Below are 22,880 nucleotides of genomic sequence, written 5' to 3'. Positions count from 1 at the left end.
AAACATACTTGGGTGAAGATTAACAACAACAAAATCAAGATATTTCATAACCTCATTTTGTAATAATCAGTATTTACTGACTATGAACTAACATAACTAAGAGAATGGAGAAAAGAGTTCCTCTACAAGGGGCACAAAATAAAATGTGTTTAATGGGTCATCTTCAACATGCAAACTGAATTCAAAAGTGATACAACTTCATGGAACCATTAAAAAAGTTAGCACTCCTGGGGGGAGTAGGGAGCAACCAAAGGACCTGTATGCATGCATATAAGCATAACCGACGGACACAGACAGTGGAGCAGTAGGGGCTTGCCCGGGGTGGATACGGCTGGTGTGGGGAGGGGAGGTCGTGAATCAGGGAAAAAGGAGACATATGTAACACTTTAGACTAGGGGTGTCGAACTCAATCAGAGAAGGGGCCAAAATCTAAAATCCAGCCTAAATCGCGGGCCGAATGGTTTACTGAACAGTCATAAACTGACAATGTCATAAACTGACAGCGGAGTGCAGTGATGACAGCGCGGTGCGGGCCACATTGCAAGGCCTGGCGGGCTGGATTTGGCCCGCGGGCCTTGTGTTTGACACAAGTGCTTTAGACAATAAAAATAATAAAATAAAATATTTGCAACAATAACAAAAAGTTAACACTTAACTAATTTACAAACAAGAAACTAAGTTAAATAAAAACTCAGAAAGTGGTACTCTGCAAACCACCTCCAAGAATATCTATCCCAATCTTTCTAGCTGTGACATTTATGCTTTAATTGCTTTACTACTGTTTACTTAAATCTGTTGAATTCAGGTAGTCCAGAAACATTAAACAAACTATACAGAAAATTACTCTCATCACAGAGCATCTGTAAAGAAAACTGTTGTTATCGTCATGTCATAACTGACTTTATTTCCTTTCATTTTACCTGTGGCTCTCAGAGGTCTCTGAGATATTTTCTTCTTGAGCGTTTAGTAAGATTTCAGACACGCGATACTGAGCCTCTAATAGAAGAAGGGTGTCTAGATTACAGCATACAACACTTAATAACCTATGTAGAGAGAAAAATAAAAAGTAGATTTTATAAAATACATCCTAAATATTTAGACTTTCTTAGTGTCTTAAATATATACTTATAAAATTAGAAATTTTAAGAAGGATCAAATAGTTACATCAGATATATTTTAGTTAATTTGAATAGCAAATGACTTCAAAAGTTTTTCTTATGAAAATATTATTTAAAAACCCTGGGTAACTTCTACTCAAGTTTTTTTTTTTTTTTTTTTTTTTTAATTAAATCTAGAAATAGTAAGTTTTGGTGTTTTTTTCTCAATTGCTAGTTAATTTAAAAGTTAATTAGTGAACATCAGCAAATTGATAAAAACAGCATATTGCCACTACTTCTTTCCCCACAATTAGTTATAAAAGAAATAACAAAAATCATTTTGCTACCAGTCCCGGAACTTTTTATTAGGTGAAATGTCAATGGATAACTTTATAATTGTCAGGTCAATCTGAGAATACCTAAATACACTGCTCTACCTTAACATTAAATAAAAGAGAGGTAAACAGAAATCATGTGGCTCCTATTGCCATACAAGAAGATGTGCCTGCACCATCCATGAAATACTCTTGCCAAGAAAACTGAACCTGAAAATAATCGACCCCAGGAGGATACTCAGACAGAAAACCTACCCCATATATTATATATTATATATTATATATTATATATTATATATTATATATTATATATTATATATTATATATTATATATTATATATTATATATTATATATTATATATTAATTATATATATATATAAAATTGATTTTCCACAAAGAGGGATAGAGAGCTAGAAACATCGATGAGAAAGAAACATCGACCAGCTACCTCCTGTACACCCCCTACCGGGGATGTACCCGCAACCAATGTACATGCCCTTGACCGGAATCGAACCTGGGACCTTTCAGTCCGCAGACTGATGTTCTATCCACTGAGCCAAACCAGTTTCAACAAACCTAGCCCTCCTTTGCACCAGTGGAAATACAGCATCAGGCGCATCCCCAGTTCTATCATAGTTCTTAGTAATAGATGGAACAAGGCAGAACTAGTAGTTACAGACAAACCAATTATTAATTATTGGTTATTGGCTGAAGAGGCAATTATTAATAAATAAAATTGACTTCCTCCATGATAAGGTCAGCAGGGACAAACCCACACAAATAAACTTGGGGTATACTGAAAAATGCCAGCTATCCGGTAACACCCTAACTTCTCTTTAACATGAAGATTTAGGGAGAACCTAGTAGCCTTTCTGTTTTCCTTTTTTTTAAATGTTTTTCTTTATTTCAGAGAGAGGAATGGAGAGGGAAAAGGGATAGAAACATCAGTGATGAAAGAGAAAATCATTGGTTGGCTGCCTCCTGCATGCCTCCTACTGGGGATCAAGCCCACAATCTAGGAATGTGCCCTGAGACTAGGAATTGAACCATGACCTCCTGGCTCATGGGTCGATGCTCAACCACTGAGCCATGCCAGCTAGGCCCTTTCTCTTTTCTTTAGGCTGCTACTTTAGTGAGCATGTAATGAAAACGAACCCCAATGTACTCCAGCTTATGTCAAACTCAAAGGCTAACATGGGCCAAATAAATGAGGCATGCAGCCAATGGGCCATCAGTTTGACATGCTTGATCTAGAAGGACAATAAGATAATCCAAGATGAACTGGGAGAAATTCAGAAGGCAAAAAAAATATCTGAGCTGAATTTTCCTCATTACAGGAGTAAATCAAAACTTCAACAAATGATGTTAAGACTTTTAAGATCTCACAAGTACTGAGAATAATGTAAATCTTAGCAAATTTGATCCAGCAGTAAATTAAAAGAATAGCATATTGCAACCAAGTACAGTTCATTCCAGGAAGAAGAGAATAGTTTAATAAGAAAACATTTCTTAATGTAATTCATGGCATCAATATGTAATAGAAAAGAACCACATTGTCATCTGACCACAGTTGCTTAAAAGCCACTTGATTTAAGATCCAACATCCACTCTCTAGTCTCTGTCCTCCAAAAATTCCTAAGTAAATTAAAGAAAGGTGACTTCTTTGATTTACAAAACAAATCTATCTCAAGGCAAGAGCTAAAAGCATAAACAGGAAAAGCATTCCCACTAAGGTCATGAAGAAGGCAAAATCATCCATTATTATTTAAAAGTGTGCTCTAAAAGTTTAAGCCAATGCAAAGAACATGAGAGAAAAAAAAATAGAAAGGCATGCTTTCTGAAAGGAGATAATGATAACCATTACTAGGGGATGATAAAACTGTTTTCTTGGACACTACTTCGTCCATGACATAAAATTAAATTTACTTAATTTTAAGAAATACTGGCTAAATACCTACTAAGTATCGACCACTGTTTTAAGTACCTCACTGAACACACATGCACAAAAATCCAAGTCTGTATGGGATGCAAATACTAGAGGAGGGGCACAGACAATGAACAAAATAAAAAGTGAAAGCTAAGACAAAAACTGGAAACGTGAATATAAAGTTCTAACAAGGGGGCAGTGTGGATGAATACCTGCATGCAATTTTAAACAGGAGGGCTAGGAAAGGCCTCACCACGGTGGTGCTTCAGTGAAGACCTAAAGGGATTGAGGAAGCAAACCAGGAAGTGATCTGGGGAAAAGGGCTCCAGGCACAGCAAGCAGCCTGAGCCGAGGACAGAAGGGGGGAGCACATCTGGCTTGTGTTAAGAACAGGAAGGGGGGCCACGTAGCTGAAGGAGAATAAATAACGAAGAACTGTGAGGAGGTGAGGCCAAAGTAATATTAGGGGTCCAGATCACCTGGGACTCTGTAAGGCCCCTGTCAAGCTTTTCATTGAGGGCATGAGAAACAGTGGAGCATGGCTTTATTCTATGAAATGAGTACAGGATTGAGATGATCTGATTTGTATTTTACTAGGTTCACTCTGGCTGGGACAGAGTTAGAGAAACCAGTTTAGAACGAACAAACAAAAAAGCGATAGCAATTATTTAGATGACATAATGGTTTAACACCAGGTATTGTCAGTAGACGATCTGTTAATTAAAAGAATGGCTCTGTGATGGAACCTAAAATTTATGTGGAAGAAAAGGACTAAAAGTAGCCAAGATATTTCTGAAAACAAAGTGAAATAGAATTTCTCCCTCAATTATTATAAATTATTACAGAGCTGTAGCAATTAAAATAATGTGATATTTATACAGGATATATAGAAAACAGAATATTCAGATTTTTATAACACACTAAAGTATCATATATGTATGTATTGCAAAGAGATATATAGCTTAGCTAATATTCTATTTGTAGCAGAATAGTTTATAATAGCCAAAACTGGAAAACCGGACATTAGTAGCATAATACATAAACAAAACACAGTATATTCATACCATGAAATATTATACAGCAACAAAAATAAATTCATTGAAATGTATGCAACATTAATTTTAGAAAACAAAACATAAGACTGCAGAGAAAAGGTCAAACATGACAGGATATATAGTCAATTGTACCAATAATATAAAGTTAAAAAAATTAAAATATATTTTTCAGGAATACATAGCTATGTAATAAAAATATATAAAATAAATAAAAAATATAATGTAAATACCACAAAAGTCAAAATTGTGGTTATTACTGGGGACAAGGGTGGGAGTCATGATCAAACAAATGCCTGGTGCTAGTCTGAAGAGGGCTCCCTGGGAAGGCACAGGGGCATTTCTTTAATTATTGTCGCTGAACTCAGGGCTATAGGCCGAGCCACGCCCTGGGAACATGCTTCCCCAAAAAGGCTGGACATGTTATCAGCTTGGCCTTCATTTCAGCCCAGGTGTCGGGGTAGATTGTGATTTTTTTTTCTTTAAATACATTTTATTGACTTTTTACAGAGAGGAAGGGAGAGAGATAGAGAGTTAGAAACATCGATGAGAGATAATCATTGATCAGCTGCCTCTTGCACACCCCCTACTGGGAAAGTGCCTGCAACCAAGGTACATGCCCTTGACTGGAATAGAACCTGGGACCTTTCAGTCTGCAGGCTGACAGCTCTATCCACTGAGCCAAACTGGTCTAGGCTAGATTGTGATTTTGATATGTAAATCCAGGAATGCTCGGGCCTACTCAAGAATGCAAATAAGCTCCTTTGATCCTAAGTTTTGGTGATGCTTCCCAGTATTTGAGGGTATAAAATAAATGCGCCTGTCCCTCTATCAGAGTGGCAGCAACCCACCAGGCTCCCAGCTTGCTTCTATTTCTGCATCTTTCTTTCTTTCTTTTTTATTTCTTAATCCCCAGCTCCTCTACTCTGGAACTGGACCCATTCCTTTTCCGTTCTGAATGATGAAAAGTGAGAACACCCCCACACTAGTCTTCTTTATTTACTTGGTTGGGATTAAGTGGACATTTATTTTACAACAAATTGTTAAGTTTATATTTTATGCAAGATTTATGTTTTTAATATTTCGTTTAAAAAATTAAATGTTATACTAGGGTAGGTAATGGGGAAAGATATATCACCATAAGAAATATACATGTGTATTAAACCAATGAACAAATTCAGAATACTAATAAAACAATGCATACTTGAATATTAGATTATGCATAAAGATTACTGTAAGACCTGATAACAACTAATGCCATTTAACATTAAATTATGCAACTGTATAATAAACAGATCTTAATGACTCATTAATTATACCAGCATATTTGTATAAGCTAGAAGCTAGTGTAAACATGAAAAGAAAAGTAACTTTAAGATAATTTTATTTTTTTAGCCTAACCATAATATTAAGGCTGGGTTTACAAAGTGAACAGATTATTTTATATATACTAATCTAGAAAAAAATGATGTCTTGAAATGTACATATTACGGAGGCTTATAAGCAATAAATTGTAAAGTTCAATTTTTTTTAGTTCCAAACCAAATTCTCCCAAGTTATGAAAAAAGATTCTGCTCCTTACTTCTCACATAATGCAAGCTGTTTATATCAAGAAGTATTCCAAAGAAAGCAAACAATTATCTAAGGTGAATCCAAATTAATGGATAAACTAGATAAAATTTTAATGGTACATTTTTGTTCTTTTATGAACAGAGGTAAAGTATTAAAAGTAAACTTAAACTATATTAATGTAAAGATATCAACAATTACACAGACAAATTTCAGAAGTAAGAAGTATTTACGTGTATGTGTGTGTGTCTTTCCCAGGATACAGTTAAAAATAGATTAACTTTGTCCTGGGTGGCATTACGCAGTGGTTAGACCATCGGCTCAAGAACGGAAGGGTCTCAAATCAATTCTGGTCAAAGCCATGTACACAGGCTGCAGGTTCCCCACCCCAGTTGGGGTGTATGCAGGAGGCAACCGATTAATGTGGCTCTCTCACATCGATGTTTCTCTCTTTCATCTCTCCTCTTGCCCTCTCTCTATTTCCTCTCTAAAATCAATAGAAGAAATACCCCCCAGTGAAGATTAATAAAAAATAAATAGATTAACTTTATCCCTTGCTGGATAGCTCAATTCATTAGAGCATCTTCCAGATGTGCCAAGATTGCAGGATTTTCTGCTAAACATTAAGACTCAAATTGCTCACTGCTCTTAAAAGATAATATGTACACATTAAGGATATAACATTAATATTAACTTAAACTGACCCTAAAATTTTTATGATACACTTATGTTTTATAAATATTATCAAATATATATATACTATCGATAATTAAGAGCTTCTTATGCACTGCAAAAATGCTCCTAAGATGTTTCATTGTATGACCCCAAATAATTTACAAGCATCCAATTTATCACTGTAGCACCACAGACAGCTGCATAAATTGTTGATGCTTCCTAGCAGACATCAATGTATCTTTGAATATGCACCAACAAGCATAGCTAGCATAATCTAGAACAGACCTGGGCTAGATTGTTCTCTTATCAACTGGTCAGGATGTGAGGGGCACCAGCTCACACCAACCATGCTGTGAGCCCTCTGTAGGTTCCCTGTCACTGCTGACTGGAGGAGAGGCCGCAGTACCCTAAGAGAGCCATGATGACAAGAGTTCTGTAGCTGAGCCTGAGACTCTGCTATTAACAGGAAGATACAGACATTGTTCTGCCTCAGATGCAAAGGGCGCCTCCCAATCTAGTCTGAAAATGGGCATTTTAATATCACTGCAAAGCTAGATTTTGAAATACAACACACTGTATAATTTATTGCCTCTCTCCCCCCCTTTCCAACTCCTTACACCTAAGTGATTTAAAAATTGCAAAGTCATGATGTAAAGGTCGATAATTCCTTATCTTTAAACATTAAGACAAAGAATTTAGAATTTTTCAGCAACAAAATATAGTACATGTGGACTCTGGATCAATACCTCATAATCAAGCACATTAATATTTCTTTGGGAAAAGATGTTTATATTCCAATCTATCAGGTTACATAGAAATTATAAAGTTTTATATCATTTCAGGTAAGATTAGGTACAGATAGAAAAATACATTATTAAAAAAATTTTAGTTTTTTAAAACTTTTTCTTAACTTCAGAATTTCAAATCAGAGATTGTGGCACTTGAACCAGACAATGCCAGCAGGCAGTCTGACTCCACCGTCCTCGTTACTACTATAATGCATGACTCAACTACTGTGTCAACAATGGAATGGCAGATTTCCTAGGTTGGGATAGCTTGACTCGGTTTGGATATTATGAAAAAGTGCCCACTATGAAAATTAATGTATTTTATTCCCAGGAGCATTTCACTTCTTGGATTGCTTAGTACATGATTTAAAATCCTATTGCTAGAATTTTTGCCAGAATAATAAAAACACTAGTCTATCAAAAAAAAAAAAAAAATGCAGAAAAGGGAAGAAATTCATTCAATATATCAATAGCAAGAGGCCAAAATCTATGTTCTATCATTACAAAACTCAGACACATACTTGTTATGCAAAAAGAGGTTCTACTGAATGGATTTTTACTAATATTCCTCATCAAAGATTGCTATATGATGTATCTGATGTCCTACACAGAAAGTTAAAATTTAATGTAAAATTCATTTAAAGATAAAGTGCATATGATCCAATGAATTATAACAGTTGTAGCTTTTTTCCTATCTTCTTTGCAGTATTAATGAATGGTTAAATGAAGTGCCGGTATTAATGAAAAGTTCCAGTACAAGATCTATAATATATATGTTTCAGTACAAGATCTATACTATATACTACTATCAGAGAATTCTCATTTTAGAAAAGTAATTGCTTTATTTCTTAGATAGAGCATTCTCCCTGACTCACTCCCTCATGCCCAAAAACATTATTTTGCTAGTAGAAAGAAGAAAAAAATCACAAACCTAGGAAAATTTCTTTAATTCAGCTGCTTTTCAAGGTAGTAATTAGTAGATAAAGAAGCAAGTTATATGTCTAAATATGACCAAAAGATTAAGAATTTATGCGTCTCTATAATCCAAACAAACACTTCTACTAACCCCCCTTCACCCCAGCCATTTGAACATGCCAAATTACATCTTAAGAAACATACACTCAACCAGAAAGATTTAAAACTTGGGAAACTGAAATGACTAGTAAATAATATGATTAACATAAAAGAGCAGAATGTGGGCCTCAAGATAAATCAGGTTTTTCTGAGCCTCTTTCAAGACTATATTACTGCAGGAGTCCAATCCAATACCAACCCAGGAAGCCCCAATTGACTCCTAAGTAAACTGAATAGTCTGCAAAATGTCTCTAGTAAATCTAGAAGTAGAAGACACTGTAATAATATAGAACCTAAATGTGGACAATGGCCTTAATATAAAAACCTAATGGCTATAATTTATTTCATGTGTAATATTACAGGAAGATAAACCACTTTTAGATATGCTTTAAAGTAGTTTATTTTAAATATTTTTGGAAGAATATAGAACATATTTTTTGCATGCTTTTGCAACACTGAACTATTTCTCAAGTAAAACTTAGCACCTTACCTTAGGCCAAAGATGTGTGATTGTTCATAGTTGAATAAAGAACGGATCTTAGCTTCAGAATTCAAAATTATAAGTCTATCAATAATATCCTGAAAAAGAAAGCCTTTCTGTGAGACTGTGCTTGACTGAAAACATTTAAAGAAAATCAAATCAACAAATATTATTTAGATTTGTGGTTCTCAAATTTGGCTTTACATTTTAATCACCTAGGGAAGTGTTTAAAAAAAAAAAAATGCCCAAGTCTCATTCCTAAAGATTCCGAATTAACTAGTCTGATTATGATCTGGAATTAACATTTATGAAAGTTCCTGAAATAATGATTGGATCCAAAAACTATGGTACATCTACACAATGGAATACTATGCTGCCATAAAAAAGAAGGAATTCTCATCATTTGCAGCAACCTGGATGGAATTGGAGAACATCATGCTGAGTGAAATAAGCCAATCAATGAAAAAGAGGCCGACAAGATGGCTGCGCCCAGGTGAACACCTAGCCGCAGCCGCACACAACAATTTCAATAAAATACAACTAAAATATAAAACGGACATTGCCCAGAACTACAGAAAGGTTGACTGATTGGAAATTCTACAGCGAGAAGCAAGGAGAAAACCAGAAGGAGGCGCGGAGGAGCTGGAAAAGCCCAAGGTACAGAGACGCGGCGCGCGCAGAGAGGACAGAGCCGGAGAGGAGGGAGGCCGAGTGCCTGGCGGGCGTTCCCTAGCGGAAAGGAGATAAAACTCCGACTGTGCTGGGCCCCCGACTACTCTGAACCCCAGTTCTAGCCCAGACCCCGGGGACTCAGGCTCAGCCATAGGGAGCTGGGCTGTAAAGCGGAACCCCGGGGTAGCGGAGAAAGGAGGTCCCGGAGGCGCGCACACTGCCCCCAGAGAAGGGACGGTCGGCTGTGCCGCGGGATTGTCCTGACGGGAAGGAGACTGGGGCTCCAGACTGCTGTGAACGCCACCTCCAACTCCACTTCCAACTGAACTGAACCCCAATACCGGGCTCATTGTGGGAGAGCATAGACTGTTTGGCAGCAGGCGAAAATCGAGGGCACCTTTCTCTCAGAGGCGCCGGCAGCGAGCACTGAAGGACCCGCATAGGGCGGGGCTGACAGAAGCCAAAGCTGCAGGCTCCACCCTGAAACCCCGTCTGGTCTGTAACTGCGAAATGCGACAACAAAATAGATCACAAACGAAAGAAATGGAGGACAAAAAGCGTCTGGATATAGAGTTCAAATCTACGTTTATAAGGTTTTTCAAGAATTTCCTAGAAAAGATGGATAAGGCCCATGAGGATATGAAAAGAGATCAACTAGAATTAAATAAGGAGTCAACAAGAAATGATAAGGGATCAACAAGAAATAAAGAATACATTGTCTGAAATAAAAAATATTTTACAGAGTCCTAAAAACAGAAGGGAAGATCGCAAGAATCAAGTCAAAGATTTGGAACATAAAGAGCCAGAAGACACTCCTCCACAGAAGCTAGAAGGCAAGAGAATCCAGAAAATTGAAGATAATGTAAGAAACCTCTGGGACAACTTCAAGCGAACCAACATCAGAATTATGGGGGTCCCAGAAGATGAGAGAGAGCAAGATATCGAAAACATACTGAAAGAAATAGTGACAGAAAACTTCCCCCACCTGGTGAAAGAATTAGACTTACAAGTCCAGGAAGCGCACAGAACTCCAAACAAAAGGAATCCAAAGAGGACCACACCAAGACACATCATTATTAAAATTCCAAGAGCAAAAGACAAAGAGAGAATATTAAAAGAAGCAAGAGCAAAGAAGGTAGTAACTTATAAAGGAGCACCTATACGATTGTCAGCTGATTTCTCAACAGAAACCATGCAGGCCAGAAGGGAATGGCAAGAAATATTCAAGGTGATGAATAGCAAGAACCTACAGCCAAAAATAATCTACCCAGCAAAGCTATCACTCAGAATCGAAGGCCAGATAAAGAGCTTCACTAATAAAAAAAAGCTAAAGGAGTTCATCACCACCAAACCAGAATTATATGAATTGCTGAAGGGGGTTCTTTCAGAAGAGAAAGTAAACAAAGATAAAAATTATGAACAACAAATACGTAATTATCAACAAGTGAATCTAAAAACCAAGGAAATTAAAAAAATCTGATGAACAATATTAACTGTTGAATATAATAGAATCAGAGGTATGGAAGGGGAGTGAACTGACGATTCTTGGGGAAAAGGGGAGAGGGGGGCGTGGGAAGAGACTGAACATAAACTGTGCACCTATGGATGAGGACAATGGGGAGAGGGGAAAGGGCAGAGGGTGGGGTGGGAACCTGGTGGAGGAGAGCAATGGTGGGGGGGAAAAAAGGAACATTTGTAATAATATGATAAATAAAAACTTATTTAAAAAAAAAAAAAAAAGAAAAAAAGAAAAAGAAACACCACATGACCTCACTCATTTGTGGATAATAAAGAGCATTATAAACTGATGAACCAAAAGATAGATATAGAGACAGTATATCAACAAGTAGACTGTCAAATTACAGCGGGGAGGGGAGGAAGATCTGGGGGAGATAATAGATCAACCGAAGGACTTTTATACATGCATATAAGTACAACCAATGGACACATAACTCTGGGGAGGGAGGGGATGTGTGGGAGGGAGGGAGGGGGGCAAAAAAAAAATCAATAAAATATATTAAAAATAAATAAATAAATAAATAAATAAATAAATAAAAAGAAAGTTCCTGAAATAAATTATCTAATGTTTAACCAAAGTAAAGAAATACTAATTTATATTTCACTAGAGGTCCGACGCACAAAATTTGTGCAAGAGCAGGCCTTCCTTCCCCCAGCTGCTGGCACCGACCTCCCTCTGGCACCCGGGACCCGGCTGCCCTCACAGCCCCAGCTTGGTCTGGAAGGTCATCCGGAAGGATGTCCAGTCCAATTAGCATATTATAATTTTATTATTATAAAAGCTTATAAAACCAGTTAAATACTGATTGAACTGCTTCAAATGTAAATTACTTTGAAAAACAAATATGAAATCTTCAAATGCGAAGCATGAACAGATTTGAACAGTTTTCTCTACTAATTATTTGAGGTTTTGTTCATATATAATCTCTATGTACGTAAATCAGTGGTTTCCAACACTGTTTAAATGTTGGAGTCACCTAAGGAATCAGATGATAGATAGATAGATAGATAGATAGATAGATAGATAGATAGATAGGGTATGATTTTGGCATTAAAAATTCTTTTAAAAGCTCTCCAAGTTGTTGCAATGGGTAGACAGGCATAAATATCACTGATGCACGTGTAGGGAAAGCCTGATGACCTACGTGCCACCAGCTGTCCCAAACATTGACAATTTCAGCCTCCCACCCAATTTTGAGCACTCTATAAAAGCCTTTCTTCCCATAATGCCCTCCTTTTGTATATATCTTTGGGTTCAGGCCTAAGAAATTTATTCATAAGCAAACACTTGTTTCTCAAATTGCTCATTTTCCTAACCAAGAAACTTGCTTCCCTCCAGTGTGTTTAAAATCAAGATAATTATGTGACCAATAGGGCAAAGAAGGAAGGCTTTGCCATGGAGTAAAGTCATATAATATATACTGTCTATGTGGGTGAGAGAACAAATGTTATCAAATAAACATTAGACCAGGGAATGAGTTTGTTAGGAGGATGTAATAGATAGTTCAAAATCACATTTAAAAAATACTGATCAAAACATAGTAAAAACCAGATTGTATGTGGTTTTACTTATCTAGTAAAAGTTGACACCTAACACTTAGGAATGCATTTACCATTCTACAGATAGCTTATAAAAAAATGTGTAAGTAATTGCCGAAATTGGTTTGGCTCAGTGGATAGAGCATCAGCCTGCGGAATGAAGGGTCCCAGGTTCGATTCCAGTCAAGGGCATGTACATTGGTTGTGGGCACATCCCCGGTAGGGGGTGTGCAGGAGGCAGCTGGTGGATGTTTCTCTCCCATAGATGTTTCTAACTATTCCTCTCTGTAAAAAATCAATGAAATATATTTTTTTAAATGTGTAAGTAATATTAGCACAAGAACCTACAATCATCAAATATTAAATAAACTGCCTCAATAATCAAGAATAAAAAGACTGAGATCTTAAAATAATGTGTCATTACTGTCTACTGCTGTAGCTTGGACATTTCTTGTTTCAAACATTGTGAAAGCATACAATTCATTCGCCGAGACCGGTTTGGCTCAATGGATAGAGCGTCGGCTTGGGGACTGAAGAGTCCCAGGTTCGATTCCGGTCAAGGGCATGTACCTTGGTTGCGGGCATATCCCCAGTAGGGGGTGTGCAAGAGGCAGCTGATCGATGACTCTCTCTCATCGATGTTTCTAACTCTCTATCTCTCTCCCTTCCTCTCTGTACAAGATCAATAAAATATATTTAAAAAAAAAAAAAGAATACAATTCATTCATATCCCCAGCTTCATATTTAGAGTCTCATTACTTGCCCCCCTGCTTTCTCCCTCTCTTTACTAACTTCCCACTCTGACAGCCCTGATTTAGCTCTGGAGACAGAGCCACAGAGCTCTCCTTGACTTTGCCCGGGCACCAGATACTATCTAGTAAGTAGTCGCTGCAGTAGTCACAGGGAGAAACTGTATGCTATGTGGTTTTTCAAACAGTATTTGTTCAAATAGGTACAGACTTTTAGTGCTTGATATAAAATTTAAGAAACAATCTACTGCCACTTTTTTCCATAGTACATCTTCACAGAGTGATCTGGAATTGATCATGCATCACTAGCTTTCTTTTGTCTGAGAGGAGGGAGACTGCCAATGAGTTCCGTGCATGGCAGTTTCTGAAAGGATTATTATAGATGTCTCTTCATTCACAGGGTACTGATACAAGTGACTGAAACTGGAATAGTCATCTGAGTACTAAATTCAGACTATTTGATAGCTAATGATACCCAGTGACTCCAAAGTTCTAGCTATGGATCTAAGTAAGAATAAAGAAATATAGAATGTGTTACCAACAAGCTAAGGGAAGAACAGATTACAGCCATCTATCAGTGACAATGCATTTTCAGAAAACAAATGCTACAGTAAATAATGTCTTCTTCAAAGGGGATTGCATTGATGGATCACCACTTAGGGAACAGAACGTAGCTCCCGGGAAGCCTGCCTTATGGGGAACTCCAGTTCCTAAGCACCGCAGCGCGTGTCAGGGAGGCAGTCACCTCAATCAGCAGCTTCCCGGCAACAAGCTAGTGCAAGAAAGGCTTGGAGTTCACAAAACCAGTCTGCAACTCTGTCTTTTTTAAAGGACACTATCCAGCTTGAGGATATATTCAACAAGCCTTAGGCTGAAATGAGACCAAGACTAGAAAAACCAAGAGGAATATCTCTTCTATATAAATAATACATTTGAGTGCCTACTCTCTGTACACTTGTCTCAATGACCATGTGTGTACTATCTGTCCCCGTTCACTTAAGAAAGGGCCAACTGAAGGGTAAGACTGGTCAATCATAATGCCAGTATCCCTGCAGCTGCTCCATTAGGAGTGGCTTGTGACTGGTTAGTCCCTGAACATCCATCAACAAACTTGGTCTGTTAAGGAAGGTGCTTCCTTGGAATTATTCAAAGCGGGGAGTTTCTCTGTCCGCTCTGGCTGCTATAACAGAATCCCACAGACTGGGTACGTTATAAACAACAGAAATCTTATTTCTGGAGGCAGGGAAGTCAAAGATTAAGGTGCCAGAAGATTCTGTGTCTGGTGAGGGCCTACTTTCTGGTTCATAGACAGTTATGTTTCCACATGGCAAGGAGGGGCAAGGGACCTACTGCAGAAGTGAACATGACTGTGGATAAAGAAACCTCAGTTTTAGCAAATAAAATTGTAAATAATTATGGGGGGGGGGGGAAGAAGGGGCAAGGGATTCCTCTGTGGTCTCTTTTTATAAAGCACTCATCACCTTCTAAAGGCCCCACCTCCAAATAGCATCACATGAGGAATTAGATTTCAACGCAAGAAGTGAATATTCAGTCTACAGCAGAGCGTGGAGAAAAAGGCCCCTCTTCTGTTCGGAGGGATAGTGAGTTCAATCCTGACTTTGTTCCGACCCAAAAAAAAGATGTCTATGTCCTAATTCCCAGAACCTATAATTGTTACCCTATTTGGGAAAAGGGTCTTCGCCGGGGTAAGTAAATTATTATTTTTTTTTAATATATTTTATTGATTTTACACAGAGAGGAATTGAGAGGGACAGAGAGTTAGAAACGTCGATGAAAGAGAAACATCAACCAGCTGCCTCTTGCACATCCCCTACTGGGGATGTGCCCGCAACCAAGGTACATGCCCTTGACCGGAATCGAACCCGGGACCTTTCAGTCCGCAGGCCGACGCTCTACCACTGAGCCAAACCGGTCCCGGCCGGGGTAAGTAAATTAAATTAAGACCATCCTGGGTTAGACCAGAAAAACAAAGAGAGATGTAAGGCAGAAGAGGAGAAGACCTTGTGAAAATAGAGGCAGAAAGTAGAGTGATGCAGCAACAAGCCACAAAATGCTCCAACACCCAGAGGCAGGAAGAGGCAGGAGGGGTCTCCCCTGGAGCCTCTGGAGGGAATGTGGCCCGGCTACCCTCTTGCTTTCGGACTGCTGGCATCCAGAGCTGTGAGAGAATACATTTCCGTTGTTCTAAGCCACCTGGTGGGTGGTGATTGTTACGAAATCTCTAGGAAATAAATACCAGGGGAGACAGTGAAGATGTCAATATGGAGTAACAGGTAGCCCCATGTCCTCTCCCACTGAGAATGCCATCTGGAGAAGAAGAGCTTACTAATGATAATTACAGCAAAAAATTAGATAACAGTTATCTGCCAGGCAGTGACATTTTATGTTTCACTTAATTCACTTAATTGTCACAACAACCCTCAAATAGGAATGTTATTGCTCACTTTTAATGGGGGGAAAAAACTAAGGTCTAACTTGTCCAAAGTCACACAGCTTTTAAGAGGGCAGAGCCAGAAATCTAATCCAAGCAGTCTGGCTTCAGAAAACAAATTTATAACAACTACACTGTGCAATGCCTTCCAATAAAGCCACAATGAGAACACAAGACAGAGGGGAAGAGAAGTCCAGGAAAGGAGAGCACGCAGGAGAGACCAGGGAAGCCTGAAGGAACCAGCAGCAGAACCAGTCACAGAGGAGAGGACAATAAGGACTGGATCCACTGAGCCAAATGCCACAAGGTGGCAAAATGAATTCAAGGCAAGACGGGCACAGAAATGGCTAATTATAAAACTACTTCAGAAACACAATGATCCAAATAAGCAGAAGTCCAAATTGACACACTTCAAGGAACAGAGAATATAAAATAAAAGTTGAATGAAAGAGTACCTATTTTTATATTTTATTCGTATAAATTATCAAAAGTTTCCCAAAGTAGAGAAAGTTTAAAAAAAAATTAAAATATTTAGAGTTAATAAGAATTAAAAGTATTTAAAAGAACAAAACTGTGAAAAGATACCACCACACAGGACAAGTGACCAGAAAAATAAAAAGTGAAGATTAATAATGGGATTTCAGTATTAACCAAATAATTCTTTACTAATACATATATACATTTATGTGTGTTAATCCAAAAACTTACCCTAAGATAATGAGCTAAATATCTCTGGATGTTTAAAACAAGCTCATCTGGGAGCAAGATTATGAAATAAATCTCAAATTAAATAAATATGTATATACTGCCCTCATGGGGCAGTTAATATATAGCTCATTACAATATAAAGAGAAAACATTTTGCACTCCTCAAATGCAGCTTATTCCTAATTATCCTCGCCAATAAGAGAGCAGCACTGGTGTGACTAATAACATGATAAGTCACCAAAAAATCATTCACACATATATGTTATTTGTGCCAAATCTCTTTCCTTGGGGAGTGCTAATGTTGTATTCACTCCCATGGGTGTGGCAACTGTTAGGTGGCCTGGATCAAAGATTCCATTGGCAGATAACTCAGAAACTGATATTCCATGAGTAAGTAAATCAGTCTTTAAATGTGTTTCTTTTTTTCTGTATCATTTTTTTTCTGTCAAATTGCTTTTTCACTATCAATCTCCATAAGAATGACCTATAACAGGGAAAAGTTAAAAGATTACTTACAATAATACATATGGGAACTTCACGAAGAGAATATTCTGCTTTATTAGGAAGATCCTGATTGCCGACCAGCTCATAAATAGCAGGATAAGATAACAAGGTCACCAACCCTAGAAAAGACTGGGGGGGAGGGAGAAGAAGGAAAAGCCATTTAAACGGCTCATTTTCTTCAACCACATCCACAGAAGAATCATTAAAGTTTTATAGCAGTATGAATGCAAGAATTTTTTAAATAAGCCAAATTAACACATAAGTGTGAAAGACACGCATATATAATAAGAACAAAATAGTTAACATTAACAATAATCTGTGTTGACAATGCGTAAGAACAACTGTAATAGAACAACCTTGAGAGTTGGGAAATACTTTAAAATATCATGTATCTCTTGAAAAGCGTGGTTCTGAGAAAAAATATTAAGTGATCCATATTTCTCATTCTTTGCATTTGTTATATCTGATGTGTAAGAAAATACCAGAGAATAATACTTAGGATCTCTGGAGCAAGAAAATAAATTCTATGTATTCTTCATGTAGGACACAAAGCCATCTTTATCCTTTAACTACATTCACTGGAAATCCAATTACCCTAATTGTAATTAATTTTTTTAAAGCCATGGCTTTTCCTATCAAAATCAGCCCATTTTCTGGTGCAATCTTCCCACGTTAATCTCTCCATGACGTTTTTAAACTCCCAATCTCATTCTGCCTTATTCAGGACAACCTGAATACTTTTTCTCAGGCACATTGCATCCTTTGGATCCTCTGTGCAAAAGCATCCAATAGTTGCCCGTCAGTAAACATCAAATCTAAACTCCTTTCCATGATTTCAAGGCACTTTACTAATTGACCCTCTCTTCTCTCAGTCTCAAAAGCCCATAATTCCTCAGCATGAAGTCACCACTTGAATCAATCGAATCTGCTTGTGGTCTTTTTCTTTTTTAACATATTTTTACTGATTTCAGAGAGGAACGGAGAGGGAGAGAGAGATAGAAACATTAATGATGAGAGAAAATCATTGCTTGGCTGCCTCCTGAAAATCCCCCACTAGGGACAGAGTCTGCAATTGGAATCAAACCCAGGACCCTTCAGTCTGTAGGCAGATGCTCTTTCCACTGAGCCAAACCAGCTAGGGCCCTGTGGTCTTTTTCTTTTTTCTTTCTTTTTTTTTTTTTTTAAATATATTTTATTGATTTTTTTACAGAGAAAAAGAGAGAGGGATAAAGAGTTAGAAACATCGATGAGAAGGAATCATCAATCAGCTGCCTCTTGCATACACCCTAATGGGGATGTGCCCGCAACCAAGGTACATAGTACCACCTTGAACGGAATCGAACCCGGGACCCTTCAGTCCGCAGGCCGATGCTCTATCCACTGAGCCAAACCAGTTTCGGCCCCTGTGGTCTTTTTTAAGTGACTGACACATAAACAAACTTTTCTTACCCAGGAACATGCCCCTCCTAGCCTCCCACATCCTCATTATCACACTTCATGAGCTGTCACATCCTTCTTTTCTATAAGGCTTTCCAATGAACTCTACCCACCTCTAGAAGCCCTATATTTGCCAATACTCACATATTAATTTGTATTGTATTGATTATACTAATTTGTAACTATTAAATTTCCTGCTTGTCATTTTTAAAAATTTTTTACTAAACTCAGAAAATTTAAGAATCAGACAAATTGAGTAAACAAATTTTAGGTATGATATTTTACCATGAAAAGCTAAAGATTCATGTTTTTCAAAGACAGCATTATCAGATTGAGGATTGAATCTGATGAGTTTTATAAATGGGTATTAAATTTTCTCAAATGCTGTTTCCACTTCTATTGAAATCATTGGATGATATTTCTCTTTATTCTGTTAATATGGTGAACTAGATTTTCATTTTAGAATGCTAACTGGACTTTGAATGGCTGGGCTAAACACCACTTGATCATAATGAATGATCACTTTACATATTGCTATATACAACTTGATAATATTTTGTTAAGTATTTTTAAGTCTATATTCATCAGAAATATTAGTCTATAATTTTCTTTTTTGGTAACATTTGTCTCATTTCCATGTCGGGGTTATGCTGGCCTCATAACACAAGTTAGAAACTGACTTCTCTATCTCTGTTTTCTGAAAGAATGTGTGTGTCATTGGTACTCTTTCTCCTATACAGTTTCACAGAATTCACTGGTGAAACTATCTGGTTTTCTTAGCTGGAGGTTTCTGATAACAAATCCAATTTCTTTAAATAATAAATAGCAATTTAGATTTTCTGTTTTAGATTTGGTCCATTTTGGTAAGCATATTTTTAAGAAACCTGCCATTTTTATCTTAGTTGAATTCATAACATAAAGCTGATCATACTATTGCATTATTGTTAATATCTATCCAATCTTCAGTGGATCACAAACTGATCCTTAGGCAAATATATCTGTTAAATGTAGAATCTCAGGCAGATTTTCTTCATCTGTACTGACTCCCCTCCATTTCTTCTCTGTTTATTGCCATTCAAAAAAAACAAAAAACTTATTTTTAAGTTATTTTTCCTGAGTTTGATTTTTAAGTTATTTTTCCCAAGTTGTGTTTTCTACTGGAGGGGACTAGTCCACCAATACAAAAAGCAGAATTTCTATTTTTTGTTTTAATTTTGATAACTTTATGATACCATTTCAATGAAAATCATCTCTTACCTTTTGACAGCTTTGGTCAATAGGATCCACTGGAGTGGCTCTGGGATGGGTTACTCTAACATCATCTTTTCCACATTCCAGATTGCTCCACAATTCAGTTATAAGTGCATTAATGAACCCTAAAATGAAGTGTTTTAAATCTATTTATAGTATGCTATTCCTTTGGATTATGGAGGAAAGATACAACTATCCCTTTAACTAGATTGGTTCACATTGACAAAAGATACATACTAGGAATCCCAGTTAATAATGGCAGATTTTTTAATCAAAGAAAATACGATAATTTCAAGAGAAACATCAAAAGTGCTTTATTCAAAGTAATGTTCATTGCTAGCTACACATTTCCCTCATCTTTCAGGTAATTTGTGGATACACTCCCTATAGAACTTTTCTTCTTTTGAGGCAAACCATTCAGAGACCCAATTTTCCACTTATTTGTTTGTTTTGAAATGCTGCTCAGAAAGTGCATGTGCCATCGATCTGAACAAGTGGTGATCTGAAGGAGCAAGGTCTGGTGAATACAGCGGGTGGGTTAATACTTCCCAGGCAAGATCTTTTAACGTGTCTTTATCTGGTTTTGAAGTGTGTGATGGTGCATCATCATGAAGCAAAATTACTTTGCCATGTTTTCTAGCATAGTTCGGTTGTTTCATGATCAAAGCGTGGTGCAAATTGACTATTTGTTATCGGCAGAAATCAGTATTAACGGTTTCACCCTGTTTTAGAAGCTCATAATACACCACACCTTCCTGATCCCACTAAACACAAAGCATTCTTTACAAAGCATTCTTTCCAAAGCGATTTGGCCTTGCAGTCAATGTTGATGGTTGACCTGGAAAATGGAAACCCTATAACTTTTTGTGACCTAAGGCCTAATGTGGGAAAAATAACTTTAGAATAATTTCCTGATACTTGACCTTGCCAGTTAAATTTTCCATTGGCTTACTCATTATATTTAAATTATTATAATTTTAACTAGAGGCCTGATGCATGAAATTCATGCAAGGGGCTCAGTCCTCGTAGTTCCAGCCACATTGGCCCTCGCAGCCCCGGCTGCCTCATGGCCCTGGCTGCCTCGTGCCCTCACAGCCCCGCCCCCTACCCACTGGTCATTCCGGAAGGTCGTTTCATTGTCTGGTCTAATTAGCAATTAGCTCTTTATTATATAGGATTAAAAGAAAAAACGTACCTGAACTTTGTAGTGCTATTGTACCTGCTGCTGTTGATGCCACTTCGGTAACCAAAACTCCATGGTCAAACTTTTTATGCCTGCTGATCTAAACAACATAAATAAGGAACAACCATGAGAGACAGGAAAACATAGCATGTTAGTATTTACTTACCTGTTACATGTAGAGTTACTAATTTTTCCTATTAAAATACCAGACAAAAAACAAACCAACAAACAAAAACCTAGATTTTATTTCAAGTAAAGATAAGAGTGGCAAAAACAAACTCAGAAACTATCATAATTGAGTTAATATTAATATAATATTTTTGACAATTTAATTTCAGATCTAGGTTCTTATCCCAGCTAGGTAACTAAGTAGCTTTTGACCTTAAGAAGTCACTTTTCTCTTTAGGTCTAACGCTTCTTCATACATAAAATAAGGGACTTTGACAAGATGTAAAGTAAGATTCCTTCAAACTCCAAATTCTATTAGCTTATTATTTAATTTTTTAGATTGGTTCTTCAATGATAAATTTCCTCATCAATAAATCTGTATTGACAACAACTTTTTTAACATGGCTTTTAAGTAATCAAACAACTTTAAAAAGTACAATGGTATCTTCTTAAAAATTATAATTACTTTTAAAGGCAATATGATTTTTTTCCCCCTAGGGAAGGGAATCTTATATAATAAAGAGGCAATATGCAAATTAACCCACACATCTTCAAAAGATGGCTGCCTACGACCAGGCCAGCAGGGGGCTTAGTGAGGGATGACCAAACAACTGAACAAGCAGGCTGTGTGGGGCAACCAGGCTGGCAGGGGTGAGGGATAACCAAATGACTGAACAAGCAGGCTGCGTGGGGCAACCAGTCTGGCATGGGGGCTGTAAGGAGTGGCTGGTTGGGGAGGGCCAGTTAGGAGTGACTAGGCCAGCAGAGGGGGGCAGTTGGGGATGACCAGGCTAGCAGGGGAAGGCAGTTGGGGGAAACTGAGCCAGTAGGGGAGAGCAGTTGGGAGCGATTGGGCCAGCAGGGGAGCAGTTAGACATTGATCAGGCCAGCAGGGGAGCAATTAGGGGGCCATCAGGCTGGCAGGTAGGAGAGTGGTTAACTAGTACTCAAAGAGATTAAAATTCACCATCAGATAAATTCCAATTAGAACAACACAATTTCATTTATGTAAACTATATTTGATATAGTCTAAATGTACGTCCTCAAAAAATTCATGTTAAGCCGAAACTGGTTTGGCTCAGTGGATAGAGCGTCCGCCTGCAGACTGAAGGGTCCCAGGTTCGATTCCTGTCAAAGGCATGTACCTTGGTTGTGAGCACATCCCCAGTGGGGAGTGTGCAGGAGGCAACTGATCAATGTTTCTCTCTCATGGATGTTTCTATCTCTCTATCCATCTCCCTTCTTCTCTGTAAGAAATCAATAAAATATATTAAAATAAAAAATAAAAAAAGACCACTGAGAGCTTCCTAGCTCCTGCCATGTGAGGGCCTTTGCCTGACCATGCTAACATCCAGATCTTGGACTTCCAGCCTCTGGAACTGTGAGCAATAAACCTACTTACAAGCCACCCAGACTGTAGTATTTTGGAATAGCAGCCTGCATAGGCTAAGATAATATTACACAAGAAGTATGCACATTCAAAAATATTACACATAGCACATTGGTATGAAGCCTGGAGTAGGGGGATTCATGCAGAGTAAATCAGGACTGATAAGAGAATAAAATTAATCAAGAGAGAAATCTTGCATGGACAGATGGGAACATTATGCCATGAAGTGAAACATGTAAACAACTAAATTCTCTATACTTGAGGTCCACTTAAACAAATAAAAACACATCTGCACATACTAACCTAGTGTA

At 37.5% G+C, this 22,880-nt stretch overlaps 1 protein-coding gene across 2 annotated transcripts in view; it reads right to left on the bottom strand.

The window, feature by feature from the left end:
* Positions 1 to 22,880, bottom strand: part of TBC1D32 (TBC1 domain family member 32) — a 103,480-nt gene that overhangs the window by 35,519 nt on the left and 45,081 nt on the right. For both annotated transcript variants that reach the window (XM_084889605.1, XM_084889606.1), the window contains exons 19-23: positions 21,024 to 21,111; positions 19,835 to 19,953; positions 17,153 to 17,269; positions 9,009 to 9,097; positions 921 to 1,043 (exon numbers count right to left, since the gene is read on the bottom strand). In XM_084889605.1, the coding sequence (XP_084745731.1) occupies positions 921 to 1,043; positions 9,009 to 9,097; positions 17,153 to 17,269; positions 19,835 to 19,953; positions 21,024 to 21,111 (536 nt within the window). The remainder of the gene's footprint in view (positions 1 to 920; positions 1,044 to 9,008; positions 9,098 to 17,152; positions 17,270 to 19,834; positions 19,954 to 21,023; positions 21,112 to 22,880) is intronic.

This window comes from Pipistrellus hanaki (assembly GCF_964339955.1).
Source record: "Pipistrellus hanaki genome assembly, chromosome: 7".
Lineage (NCBI taxonomy): Eukaryota > Metazoa > Chordata > Mammalia > Chiroptera > Vespertilionidae > Pipistrellus > Pipistrellus hanaki.
This window is presented reverse-complemented; position numbering and strand designations above follow the sequence as displayed.